We start from the raw sequence: 14,433 nt of genomic DNA, 5'->3' as shown, positions 1-14,433 counted from the left end.
TCCCTGCTTGGGGATAAAAGCTGGGACCACTTGCAGGGAGTCAGGAGTGTCTGTCTGTGGAGTGCACTCCCCAGAGCTTCCTGGTTCAGGGCAGACCTCCTGACTCTCCTGGTGCTGGGCCCTGGTCTGTTTAGGCCTTTGCGAATGCGGGCCGATCGGGTAAGAGTTGCCATGTGGGCACCTTTCTCTTTTGTGCTTAGCTTTCTGGTCTGGCTGTTTCCCATGCCAACCTTGGGAAAACCTTGCGTCTCTGTCTGTACCACCTGTTGTGGGCCAAGTTACGTCCTTTGTGAGATCGTTGGGTGTGGCATCGATCACGTAGAAGCTGGTTGACCTGTTTGTACCCCCAGCAGTCATTCATATCGTAACATTTCTGTCTACAATACAGTCTGCATATTGGTTCATCTTCCTGCTGGTGCTATCATTTTTGTTGGGCCTGGTCATTGACGAAACACTATACGCACACACTAACAACAATAACAATTTGCCTGCTGTAGGCCCGGCCACCTGGCAAATAGACAAGCCTGTTGAGCAGAGATACAGTGGAACAAGACACAGTAAAGTCATGACAAGAACCAAGGATACACCCGGGGAAGCACAGAAATGCACCTGAAAAGAAAACTTGAAATACACTCAGGGAGGAAAAGTCTGTCTCTCAGCGCTGGCTGAGGTAAATCATCTTACCCACACGGCATCCTGAGTGGGGGGGATGGCAAAGGAGCAAATCTGCCAAGCCGTCCTGTCATCGGTGTGGTTCTGAGTTGATCCTGTCCCAGTTTTGGAGCTGACATCGGAGTGATATTTATACTCAAATTCGGACATTACATCACCAGGGTACATGTGCGGATGGGGATGACTATAGACAGTCTTACCAGTTATGCTAATGCCGCAAAGTCCATTAATTCACACCTGCATGGGTGGAAGTATTGGCCTCTTTTGTTTAGGGCTAGGACACTGGGAGACTGGGACCACGACGCCTCTGTCCCGTTTCATGCTCCTCCAGACACTCAGATAACACGAGATATTGATCTAGCGATGGTGACTACATTCTCCCAGTGCTTGCCACCTGGTCTGATGCTGAGTTTCATGCTTCCAGGCATGCAGCTGCATGGTGTATGTGACTTGGACTTTGTGATCAACTTTTTCTCTACACTAACCCTAGAGGTATTGAAAAGATGTGTAAATGAGGATCCGTAGGTGCAGTAAAACCTAAATGTTACAACATTTAGCAGAAACTTCCTGACATAACTGATCCAAGAGGTTCATGGGGCAGGTCCTAGCAAATATCAGCTGAGTATATTTTCATGTAATTTATATTCTATCCAGTGGTCCTAACCATTAGCAGGAGCTTGTTTAAAGAAACAAGGAAATATTCCTGCAGGCTAAGGAAGGTGTCATATAATGGTGTATCACTGGTGTGGGATTTTTATTTGTTAAGGGCAAAGCTCTGCCCCCACTGGTGGCTCTGAACTGGCTCGGTATGCCCTCCATGGAGGAGGATGCTGCTCGAACCCTCTGACAGTACATTGTTGAACATTCCGCTCCATTTCTGCAGGGCTAAAAATAGTTGTCCTCATTTTAAAACACTGGGCTATTAGATTATTCCAAGGGTCTGGCATACTCAGGGTAATGGAAGGCACATATCCATAAATTATCAAAACAGTAAGTAGTGTTTGACCGTGCTGATTTTAATTCTATTAAGATGAGTTTCCTTGCTGGTATCTCTGGAGTACCAAGCCTTTTCTCTAAATCAAGCTGCTGGCAATGCTCCAGTGAGCTTAAAAATAAGAGGAAGAATGTTTACTTTTCATATTGAGGAGAAGCATCTGACTGTTTCTTGGTGGATTTGTTGGTTTGGGTTTTTTTTGGTGTGGTGTTTTTTTTTGTGTGTTTGGGTTTTTTGGTGTTGGTTTTTTTTTGTTTGGTTGTTGTTGTTTGTTTTTTTTTAATTTTGCAGAATCTTATCTGCAAAATGTTTGAAGTATTTTACAGTTATTGTTTCTCTTTCCCAGCCTTGAAGAGAATCTCACAAGGGTCCAGCATGTTTGCCATTATAAATCATGTTAATGCCTAAAATATTCCAAATAGCAAAACGATAGCAAAATGCATTCTGAGCAATTGATACAAATTTCTCTCAACTTTTTTTTCTTTTTAAGTGATAAGGTCATGTGGTGCCTGACTTGGTTTTGGCACCATATTGTTTTAGTGCAAGTAACCAATGCAGTTAATAAAGTTTAAATACTTGTATGTTAAGATAGCCCCTCCTTTTATTTTTTTAAAAAACTTTTTTAATGTGAAAATCTATTTGGGGGGGAACAGCTAAATGTGGAAGTCCAAGCGTAAAAAATTTAATGTAAATGTGTTCTAAGAAAGCAGCTAAATACACAATGAGCATCTTACTCTATCTTGAAAACCTTCAGGTTTCTGAATCCCTAATTTTATAGGGTGCTGCAGTGCAATAACAAACTGCAAAATCAATAAATGATAAATACATTAAAAACCATCATTATAAACATACTGCAAGTTTCTGAAATAAAGCAACCACAGCGTTAATCATTTTAGATTTAATAAGAATTAGTATTGATGTAGGAGGTTATTTTTGCATTGTTGTATTGAAAGGATAATAATTTGTAGAACACTGATTAAACAGTGCAAACCAAAACATCTACAGCTTGTATCCACAAAAACCAATGAATGTGGTGGTTTTTTTCTGGTTTACAGTAATCCAGTATAGCAGGGAAGACGAAATATTATCTGGTAACTGTTAGAATATGAAGAATATTTCTGAATTTGTGCTATAAATCTGGAGAAAATGGATGGCTAAGGATTACTTGTACTAATTATTTAGAATTTTTCCCCAGCATGCTAGCAGCTATTTTTACAAAGGAGAGCTGGAAGGAAGATGTTGGAAACTGCTGAGGGTGGAGTTAGAAAAGAAATGCTGTTTTAAGAAGCTGTTTTAAGCTGTATTTTAATTGTTGTATATCATGAGTGCTTGGTATTTATTTGTTTAATTACTTGTATCATTTTGATGAGTTCTTACATTGGCTCTTTCTGTTTTTAAGAGAGATTGGAGTATTTCCTTTGTTCTTTTTTTTGCATCTGTGAGGGATTTGTCTTCTGCTTGGCTTGGAATCAAATGAGTGAACTTTCAAAACTTGCTTTTGTTACTGAATTCTGGCTTGGCTAGAAAACTGAATTAGATGATGTCCGAGTTCCTAAGACAAACCTCTATCAAGGAATTAAGACCCATGAATGGAATGGAGAAAGCATTTGATTTTGTATTCCTTTAATAAGTCTTCTAAACTCCCATTTGAAGTGTTATTAGAATGGATGAATTCTAACAGAACTTAGCTCAGTATTTTGAGATTTATTGCCACCTTGAAGTACATCACTTTTGGTCTCAGATTTCATGGATCTGTAAATGAAGGGTGGTTTTTAGCTTTGAGCGGCAGAACATGGTTCTCACTAGGTCTGTAATTGTTTAACACGCTTTGCTAAGGGATGGAAAAGGAAATCACTGGAATATTTTATATTTTAACTCTAAACGAGAAGTTACTAGACTTCTAACTATGCCTTTTCCTTGGAAAGTCATATATTAAACACAGAATCTAATTGATTGCAGCTTTCTACACACAGCTATTAACTTATTTTTATTTTTTTGTTCAAATAGTCCTTATGCAGATATTGAAGGTTACCATGTTACTCAGCTTGGATAGTTACCTTTTAAAACCATTTTTTATAGGTGCTTTTTTATGCTAAGCAACTGAGCATAAGTTTCAGCATCCAGTTTCTTGAATGGAATTTACAAACCCAAATCAGATTCTTAGTTTTTATGGGAAATGCAAAGAGAGAGTCTTTTGGGGAGGAGGGGAACAGTTAACTGACTAACAGTTTAACTGTACAGCTGACTTATTTTGGTCTTTTAAAAGATGAGGCAGATGTGGCAGCAACTGAACAGTATATACCGAACATTCACTTTAGGAAGTAGGAGAAATGGAATTTTGTCTGCCTGGACGCACAGGATCAAGATTTGCATTTCTTCCTGTTGAGTAGGTTGGACACTTCCCTAGAGATGAGGGAAAGATCTGAAGCTCTCCTTCGAGCAGAGCCTAGAAACCAGCAGTCAGCTTCGTATGTACAACTCCATGTGGGACCTAACAGCTTTAAGTGTAGGTATATCCCTGGGGCTCAAGCGCCTAATAAGTGTTAGGGGGAGAATGGAAGCTGTGGCACCCTTGTTTGGGATTTTAGGTACTTGGGTACTGTGCAAGTGTCTTTTGAAGTATTTTTTTCTGAATCGGGGCCTGAAATAAGACTTAAGATTTTCATGTGGCCCAAATTTTCTGATCTTTTCTGTTGTGCAACTGTCTGAAGCAATCTACAGCTATATCTGCTGCATAATTACATGACTTGTAATTAATTGCCTAATATTTTCCAAGTAAAATGTATTTTAATCAAATATAAGTTACCCAACATAAACAACCCCAGAAATCAATTTAGCTGTTTTGTAGAAAAGGAATGAGAACCAGTATGTCTAGATGTCCAGAAGTCTTTTTTTCAACTAATTGAGCTCAGTCATGAGTTAGGTCTGTAAAATGATGGCTATATACATTTTGTTTCAGGGGGAAGCTGGCTTAGTAGGTGCGCCTGGCATACCTGGTCTTACTGGTTCCAAGGTAAAAAAACCACGCACACACGAAAAAAAAAAAGAATCAAAGCAAAAAAAACCAAGCCAAAACAAACACAAACACCAAATGAATCTTATTTTATGCATTTTCACTCTCAACATCCTTTTTGGCAGCTGTCCACTATCTACGTATATTGTATTTGAATTACATATCCAGTTTCTGAGTTGAACAATGTGACAGAGGAGCTTGACTATTGACCTCTCTATCAGAAGAGAAAGAAGACGTGGTGCAGTGGCACAAACCTGCCTATCAGTATTACTTTGTGCTCAGAGCAGTTGCCTAAGTCTCAGAACTGTGCAGGTCTTTCCAGCCACAAGGTAACAGATTCAAAAATTTGAAATTGGGCGTTCTTATGATCTCAGCAAAATGAGATGAGGGATGGCATTGCTTCTTCTAGTTTTCCATTTTAATCTTTTGCTCCTCTCCAGAGGTGGGATGTTGTAGTAAGGCCAGAACTTGCAAAAAGAGACATCTGTATGATAGACCTTGCTGGTAGTATTTGTTAAAATGACCTGACTCTTTTCATGGTCAGATTTTTTTCTGTTGATTGCAGCTGTGTTTAACCATAAGGATTTGGAATAAAATCCTAACGACACATGCATCTGTCCAGCTAATTCCTTTTAGAAAACTGTAAGGGAAATAGTTCTGCTGTTTCCACATATTAAGGGACTACACAGAGAAAAAAAGAAATATTTTTGTTTGTATTAAAATTTCAGCAAAGTGCTCTGCAGTGTGACCTTGATGCAAAGGGCTGATTTGTGTATCTTCAGGGCAGAAACGTCCTGTAATATAGTATGAAGGGATGGAAGGAGCTTATTTTCTGCAGATGAGGTAGCCAGCACCGAGTTCTGCAACAGACTTACCACAATCTGTCAGTTTACACATTCAAAGCCAGGATCTCATTGACTTGTACTGCCATTATACTTAAAAAAATGAAAATCAGATCAGCAATCCTACAGTGAGAACCAAAATGAGTTATCAGTGATTGTCCATGAAAAAGCTTGTGTGAAATGTTTTGCCTAACTTAATATGAGAATTCTGCCACAGACAGGACAACTGAAGTCAGTCGTAAATTATTTTGCAACTTCCACATTTTTATTTCTACATTTGAATTTTTGAAGTAACTTACCAGTAGCTAATTTTGGTTTAGTTTTGATGCTGTCAAGTGGAAATTACTTGAACTTCTTTCTCTACCCTTTCTGCTGACCTTATTTCTTATTTTCTCTAATTAGTAAATTCTTTTTAAAAATCAAATATGTGCAAAAGATCTAGACAGATAGATGCATGGAGGATAACCTCTTAAGCCAGTTAATAGACAGCCCTACCAGAGGGGATGTGATACTGGACCTGATGGTCACCAATGCAAGTGAGCTAATTGACTCTATTAAGATTGGAGGCAGCCTGAGGTGCAGTGATCACGTACGAGTGGAGTTCACAGTCTTGAGGGATATGGTGAGGAGTAAAGTCAGGATGCTGAATTTTAGGAAAGCAAACTCTCAGCTCTTCAAGGAGTAGTCAGTAGGACCCCCTGGGAAATGGCCCTCAGGGACAAGGGAGCCAAACAGAGCTGGTAGATGATTAAAGATGCCTTCCATAGAGAACAAGAGCTCTTGATTACCAGGTGTAAGAAATCAGGAAAAGAAGACGAGAGATCAGCATGGCTGAATTGAGACCTGCTGGTCAAGCTAAAAGGCAAGAAGGAACTGCACAGGCATTGGAAGCAGGGACAGGTGGAAGACCATAGGGATGCTGCCTGGTTGTATAGGGATGGGGTCAGGACAACTAAGGCACAGCTGGCGCTGAACTTGGCAAGGGATTCAAAGAATAATAACAAGGGCTTCTTAGATTGACACCAAGTTGAGTGGTGTGGCTGACACATCTGAGGGATAGAATGCTGTCCCAAGGGACCTGGGCAAGCTTGAGAAGTGGACTTGTGTGAACCCTGTGATGTTCATCAAGGCCAAGTGCTAGGTTCTACACCTGGGTTGGGGCAATCCTCAGTATCAATACAGGCTGGGGGATTAAATAACTGAGAGTAGCCCTGTTGAACTGAAGGTATTGGTGGATGAAAAGCTGGATGTGACTCAGCAATGTGTGCTTGCAGCCCAGAAGGCCAACTGTATCCTGGGCTGCATCAAAAGAAGCATCTCCAGCAGTTCAAGGGAGGTGATTCTGCCCCTCTACTCCACTCTCCTGGAATACTGTATCTAGCTCTGGAGTCCCTGGCACAGGAAACATATAGACTTATTCAAGAGGATCCATAGGAAGACCACAACTATGATCAGAGATCTGGAACACCTCCCCTATGAAGACAGTTGGAGCATTCAGCCTGGAGAAGAGAAGGCTCTAGGGAGACCTTATTGCAGCCATTCAGTACTTAAAGGGGGCCTATAAGAAAGATGCCATCAGTCTTTTTATCAGGGCCTGTTGCAACAAGCTGAAAGGTAATAGCTCTAATCTAAAAGAGGGTAGGTTTAGCCTAGATACACAAAGAAGAAATTTTCCACAATGTTGTGGTGAAATGCTGGAATGGGTTACCCAGAGAGGTGGTAGATGCCTCATACCTGGAAGCGTGGAAGGTCAGGTTGTATGGAGCTCTGAGCAACTTTATCTAATTAAAGATGTCCCTGCTCACTGCAGTGAGGTTGGACTAGATGACCCTCAAAGGTCTCTTCCAGCCTAAATCATTCTGTGATTATATAAGATGACTGTCAGTGGTTTAGATGAGAGCAGTGGATGTTAGAATCATAGATCATTTTGGTTAGAAAGACCTTTAAGATCATTGAGACAAACCATACCATGTTGTATATCTTGGTCTCAGCCAGGCCTTTGGCACGCTCTCCAGTCATATCCCTTGTAGTCAGATCTTTGAGATATAGACTGGATACATGGACAATAAAGTGGGTGGAAGATTGGTTGAATTGTTGGACTTGGGTGGAATAACAGCTATGCAGTCCAACTGCTACCTAGTAACTAGTGTCATCCCCATGGCATGATCCTGGGACCAGTATTATTTAATGTCATTATTAATAATCTGGATGATGGGAATCTTAGCAAGTTCATGGATGTTATCAAATGTGGGGAAGTAGTTAGTGCACTTGAAGGTAGGGCAAGAGTGATGAATGATATTCAGTGGGACTTCTAACATGCTGAAGGAATGAACTAATGCAGAACTCATGAAATTAAGTGAAGGGAAACGTGAGGTTGTGGCTCTGAGAAGGAATAGCCTCAAGCCAACAGTACAGGCTAAGTGCCAAATTGCTAGAAAACAGCTCTGCAGAAAAGGAGTTGGGGGTACTGCTGGGTGCCCTTGTGGTGGAGAAGGCCAACGGCAACTTGGATTGCCATATCAAGAGCATGACTAGCAGATCAGCAGTGATTGGCACCTGTGAGAACACACCTGGAGTTCTGTGTCCAGTCTGGAGCTCCCCAGGTGAGGATAAAGAGCGCCTAATTGGGACAAGCCCAGTGGAGGCTCACCAAGAGCCCATGATGTACAAGGGGAGGCTCAGGGAGCTGGGCTTGCTCAGCCTTAAGATGAGATGATTTGGAGAAGGGGAGAGTGATGTGCAGACTTGTCATCTGTAAGTACTAGGAGGATGCAGAGAAGCCAGAGACAGACTCTTATCAGAGGTATACAGTGAAAGGACAAGAGGTAATGGACACAAGCTACAACCAGGCAAATTTTTTCCTCTAAAAATAATTTTTATATAATGAATTGAGAATTGAGCTAAAGACAGGATATGCAGTCTCACAAATAGGAAAACTAAATGAAGAAAACATTTCTAGGAATTTGTCAATGGTAAATAAGTATTAACTGTGATGTATGTCCAACAGCTGGAGAAGAGTGAGAATTGTAGAATCATAGAACCAGCTAGGTTGGAAGTAACCTCAAGTTCATCTGATCCAACCTTCTATGAGAAAGCAAAACTTGATGAGTAGAACAGAAGTTGCATACATTCAGAAATTCTTTCAGTAATTAACTACTCATTTTTAGATTAAGGCATATGGAAGGTTATTCCACCAGATCCCATTTTGCATACTTGATCTTGGTCCTGCTTCTGAAATTGAGCCCTAAGCTGTTGATTGCATGAGACACCCCAGCCAAAAAAAAAAACCACAAACTAAAAGCAATCACTGTAGGTGGTTGATGAAAAGTCTAGAACTATTTGATAATCTATACATCTGCACATCTCTAAAGCTTTGAATTTAATTCCCATATATGTGGTATGTGATACTTTATCATTAGAAAGATTTGACAAAATGCTGCTAGAAGTTTTTCAAGTTGTAGAATGCTGTTCTAGCTAACTTCACTTAAACCTCAGATTTTTGTATAAGGAAATTAACTCTCTGAAGGGTCTAAGAATGATTAGACATTGCTCATTGAAATTTTTTGAACTAATTTAGAAAATACCATATGCTTTACTTTGGAAATTTTCCAGTCTTTTCATATTCAGACCTGTAAAAATCATGTGCATTGTACTGAAGTGGAGAAACTGAATTCTAGATATTGGCAAAAACATATAAACCATTTCCTGCTACATGATTTGAGGGAGAAAGAGAATGTTTGTGGTTGATTGGTGTTTTTGTTTGTTTGTTTGTTTTGTTTTTTAATTGGGGAGATTTTGTGCTACAAGTACATAATTTTGGCTGTATGTCTCACAAAACATACAAGTATACATTAATAAATATCTAAAGCAGGTGTTATTCTTGTAATACAGCCAGGCTGCAGACTATTTAACAAAAACATTATCATGGTAATATTGTACATTAAGATCTTTTTCTGAGGTAAAAGTTATCAATATTTATGTTTGAGATTTTTATTTGATTGTTTTGTGTTCCAGGGTGAACGTGGCTTTGTGGGGAGTAAAGGTGAAGAAGGTGAAAAGGTAAATTATTCTGTCCATATTTTTTTTTTTTGGTTTAACAATTTGATATATGGCCAACCAAGTAGAGCTTTGTTCTGAAGGTCTTCCTTAGTGCTTTCATTAATAAAATTATTGTGGTTTTCCATGTAAATTATTCCAGAAATGCTTAAAAAAACCCCAATTTTTATATGTGTTAATCAGTGTAATCAGTGCTTCTTTTAGAAATGGAGATTTTTTAAACAAGAGATGTAATAATGAAGCCACTGGACTCCAGTATTGTTATTTCTATGGTAACCAGGTGTTCAGTTATACAGTATGAAATGGATGATGAGATGATGTGTAGGTATTTATAGTACTTAATTATTTCTTTTCTATATTACAAATGCACTTTTATAGAAACTTACTGCGTTGATTGTAACTACTAAATGTTTTAAACATTTTTTTTCCTAAGAACACAAATTTACTGCAAAAGCAAAGGTTAACGTTTGCTGTAACATAACTGACTGCCGTTTTAAAAAGTTTAATTTTAATTTATATACTTCTGTGTATATAACACAGTAGTTAGCATGAGTTTTGTCTCCTGCACGCATCTGAGTCAGAGTGAATTGACTTGACTGCTAGCGGCCATGCTGAATGTAGATGCTTTTACCTCTTCCTCAGGCTTGAAGCTCAGTCCCTTTGCCTGAGCAACTGATTTGTTGCCCTGAGGACATTCTCAATCTCCTTACAGCCATAAAACATTTCCAAGGGTAAATTTCAGGAGAAGCATTTCCTTATTCTTCACCAGTGCGTATTGGAAACGGAGCTTGAAGCAGTTTGTCCTAATTGCAGATACTTAGCAGCAACCAGAAATAGTTCCAAAGCTTCTGCATTGAATTGGGAATAAACTAGCCCTGTGGAAAGCTTTCTTGACTAACAGAATACCAGCCTGGGTCACTCTAGATGATGCAGTGTAATCTTGTGCGGCCTCAGACAAGCAGGTCTTCACAGGTGATCAAAGACAAGTCTGTGTGGAAGGCCAAGTAGAAGGAAGAACCTGTTCTTAGCTTGCATACTAGGAATTAAAGTAACAATGGTGGTAATTTATGGTTGAAAATTCAGCTCCTAACCATTTTACTGCCTGGTTACTGTTTTTGGTTTTTGGTTGTTTTTTTTTTTTCTTTTTTTTTCTACTAGTTTTGGCTGATTTGGATTAGTCAACCTGAATTAAGAGTCTTTTCTTGAATCACAGTTAGTTTCTCTGTACTTCTTACTATCTGAAAAAGGTGCAGAAAATCATTTGTGTTGAATTTATATAAAGTAAAGATGAAGAACACTATTCTGGCAATATTCAGACTGAAGAAAATGGAGAGTAGGTGCCAGCTCCTGAATTTTAGAGTAATATATTTGTGAGTTAGGCTGCTTTGGACACGGGTATACTCAGTCACTCACCATACCTTTCAGAAGTGTCAACCAGCTTTCCAGTGTTTATATTTGAGAGCATGTTACAGATTAACAGAATATAAGCAGATGTAAAATTGTGGAGGTTTTTTCAGGAGGGAGTATTCCAGTAACCAGGAAGAAAGAAGTATCAGATGTAAAAACCAGCATCCATAGCAACTAACATTTACAATATGAAGATTCAGCCTCTTAAAAAAAAAAAGGAAAAAAAAAAAAGCACTTGTTAAGCTTGAGTGTTTCTAATTCCACTGACAGATCTTATTTCCTTGGTGGTATCGTTATTCATCAGTTATGAAGGGCTTGTGTATTTCTTTAATTTTTTTTTTTTTCCCCCCCATAATTGCTGTGCAGCTGTGCTGTGCTTTCCTCAAGTTTTATGAATAAATTCTGTTTGGACACAGGCACGTGATTCCAGCTGTTACTGCCATTCTCTTTCCTTCATTTCCCCTATTTTAAGTGAGAGATAAAATGACCCAACCACTGGTAGTCATAATTTTCTTATATGGAAGCTGAGTCGGCACATTTAGACTTTTAATTATTTTTTTTCCTTTATTATCTTGTAACTGCAGAAGTTAATTAACCTATCCCATTTAAAAGTATTTCTGAGGTAACTATTAGCGATGTATTCAGCTGTCCTTCAAATGAAAGGAAATATTTAAGTGGAAGGACCTTTATTTACCAGAGTTCACTCAAAAAATAATTTGGGACAGTCTCATGAGAAGCTATACATCATGATTTGTGAGGAAAGAATGTGTTTTAAGATTATAGGAAGTAGGGTCCAGTCTGGGCTAAGGTAGTTACTTAATTTAATGTTCACTGAAGAACAACAATGCTGAGTTTCCAGTACTGAACTCCAGTATTAAAAATGTATCAACACTTTCTGGATTTTAACATAACATCACAAAATAGCTGTACTAGTTTGTTTGTAACAAAGATGATTAAGAGGCCTGGAACTTAAAATTTTATTTTTCCTAGTACAACAAGTTCTGCCTCATCTTCCATGCTAAGGAACAAGATAGCGTTTGCACACTTGGTTTTGCATATCACCTAGAGTAGGACACAGCTGCCTAAAACCAGGATATTTGCCATTCCAAACTCTCTGCAGAGGCACATTAAAATGAACAATGCTATGTTTTTGTTTTGGTGACCGTATCGTTCCATAGGACTGAATGCTTGAAACCAATTCAGCCTTGTACCTTTAGATTCACCAAATCCAAACCAGCTGACTTTAGCTTTTATTGTGCAATGTTATGCTTTGGCAAAGCAAGCTCTGGGCATATCAGGGAGACACAGGCCAGAGAAGGGCCACAAGGCTGGTGAGAGGGCTGGAAAATGTGCCTTATGAAGACCGGCTGAGGGAACTGGGGTTGCTTAGTCTAGAGAAGAGGAGACTGAGAGGAGACCTTATTGCTCTCTACAGCTACCTAAAAGGAGGTTGCAGTGAGTCTGGTGTTGGTCTCTTCTCCTAGATTACTGATGATAGGATGAGAGGAAATGGCCTCAAGTTGCACCAGGGGAAGTTTTGATTGGATCCTGGGAAGAATTTCTTCACTGAGAGAACGGTCAGGCACTGGAACAGGCTGCCCAGAGAGGTGGTGGAGTCATCATCCCTGGAGGTGTTCAAAAATGAGTAGATGTAGCACTTGAGGCTATGGTCTAGTGGTTAGGGAAATGCTGGGAAGAAGGTTAGACTTGATGATCCTAGAGGTCCTTTCCAACCATAGTGATTCTATGATTCTATGAATTGTTATAACCATGTAGTCATCTCCATAATGGTATCTTTAAAGCAATTTAGACTTCAGCTTCCAAATGTAGAATATCACTATGGTCAACTGCTTGAACCAAGAGTTGGACCAGATGACCTGTATAGGTCCCTTCCAACCTCAACTGTTCTGTACAGGTCAAAGTAAGTGATCACAGGTAAATTAAAGATACGGAACACACCTGAAGTTTATTGAGGGAGATTCTTTTAGGCTCTTTAAAAGTTTCTTTGCCACATTAGGTTCTCCCTGAGAAATCCAGAAGTTTCGAAGTTTCGTTCTGCCTCTTTTGGTCTTAGTTGAGCTTGGCTCTCCACTACACAAGCCAGTAGTGGTAAGGGAAGCTATAGATCACATGTGCAGGTGTTAAACTGAAAGGTATCCAGCCACAGGAAATATACTCTCACTGTAAATTTGTCTTAAATCTCCTTTGTATTCTATTTTCTTTGTGTTGCTTAGATAATGACTTAATGCCTTATATGATAGTCTTATAGCTGCAAACATTGGTCTACCTCTCTATAACATGACTGAAAAAGTATATTCTGAGAACAGGTTTAATTGGTTTGCTGCCAGGAAGGCAGACTATATGATGTGGATCTGTTCCCATTCTAATACTGTTCAGAATTGTGACTTCACAGTATGGGGTTGTAAGCATGAGTATGGCACTTTATGATTTTAAGAAGACAGGAGGGACTGCTAATAACTAGAAGAAAGGTTTAACATCCAGAACATTCTTGGCAAATCAGAGACGTAGTCTGAAAAAAATAGGATCCAACACAGAAAGAAAATTGGAAGGAACCTACCTGTAGGGGAAAATAAATCTGTGCAGCGAAAAACCAAATCAAATATTATCTACTCAGAAATTAAAATCTGAGGATTACTTGGATCAGAAGCTGAACACAGGTCAAGGAAATCAAGCCATTGCAAATGAAAGACTCATACTAAGCTGTTTTAAAGTGGAATATTGTCTGCAACACTAATTAAATAGTGCTGTGCTATTGGATATTGTAAGGCTTTAACTTAAATATTTTGACAGGAGAGCACTGAGAATGACTGGTGCTCAGGAACAAATAACCTTTGAGGAAGGATTGTGTGAATGAAGATTACTTAGTGTAGAATCAGCTGAAAAGAAATAGGTAAATAGTCTTCAAATACATAACACTGCTGCAAAGAGGAATGGAATGGTCTATTTGTGTCCATGTTCATGCAAAGCAAGGAGCTGAAAGTGCAACAAGATGCTGTGTAGATGAAAATATAGGAGATCAAATTATCTTAATTTCACCATTTTCTGTTAACAGCACAAAAATTATGCAAGGTGTCACACTGATTTCTCATTGGATAAGCACAGAGAACAGCAATTTCTTTTCAGTGTGTATCCTTCCTTGGTTTCAGTGCCCAGTTAATACTTTTTTGTGATAGGACAGTAAAGCTCTGTAACAGGTTGCCCAAAGTGGTTGTGGTGCCACTTTTCCTTGAGGCTTTCAAGACCAGCCCTGAGCAACCTGGCTTGACCCCATCGATGAACCCTGCTTTGAGCAGGATGCTGGACTAGAGACCTGCTGACGTCATGTCCAGCTTCAGTTATCTTACAATTTTATGAATAGTGAACAAGAATATATTTTTTTTTTTTTTTTCCTGAATTGGCATGTGTTCATATTATAAATCCCCATGAAA

At 39.1% G+C, this 14,433-nt stretch overlaps 1 protein-coding gene across 1 annotated transcript in view; it reads left to right on the top strand.

Moving 5' to 3' along the window:
• The window catches only part of COL19A1 (collagen, type XIX, alpha 1), a 188,893-nt gene that overhangs the window by 59,748 nt on the left and 114,712 nt on the right, over positions 1–14,433 (top strand). The window contains exon 10 of the mRNA XM_008943299.1: positions 9,536–9,580. Within this exon, the coding sequence (XP_008941547.1) occupies positions 9,536–9,580 (45 nt within the window). The remainder of the gene's footprint in view (positions 1–9,535; positions 9,581–14,433) is intronic.

The sequence above is a fragment of the Merops nubicus genome, unplaced genomic scaffold (assembly GCF_000691845.1).
Source record: "Merops nubicus isolate BGI_N331 unplaced genomic scaffold, ASM69184v1 scaffold677, whole genome shotgun sequence".
Lineage (NCBI taxonomy): Eukaryota > Metazoa > Chordata > Aves > Coraciiformes > Meropidae > Merops > Merops nubicus.
Note: the sequence above shows the minus strand (reverse complement) of the source record. Positions and strands in the feature narration are given on the sequence as shown.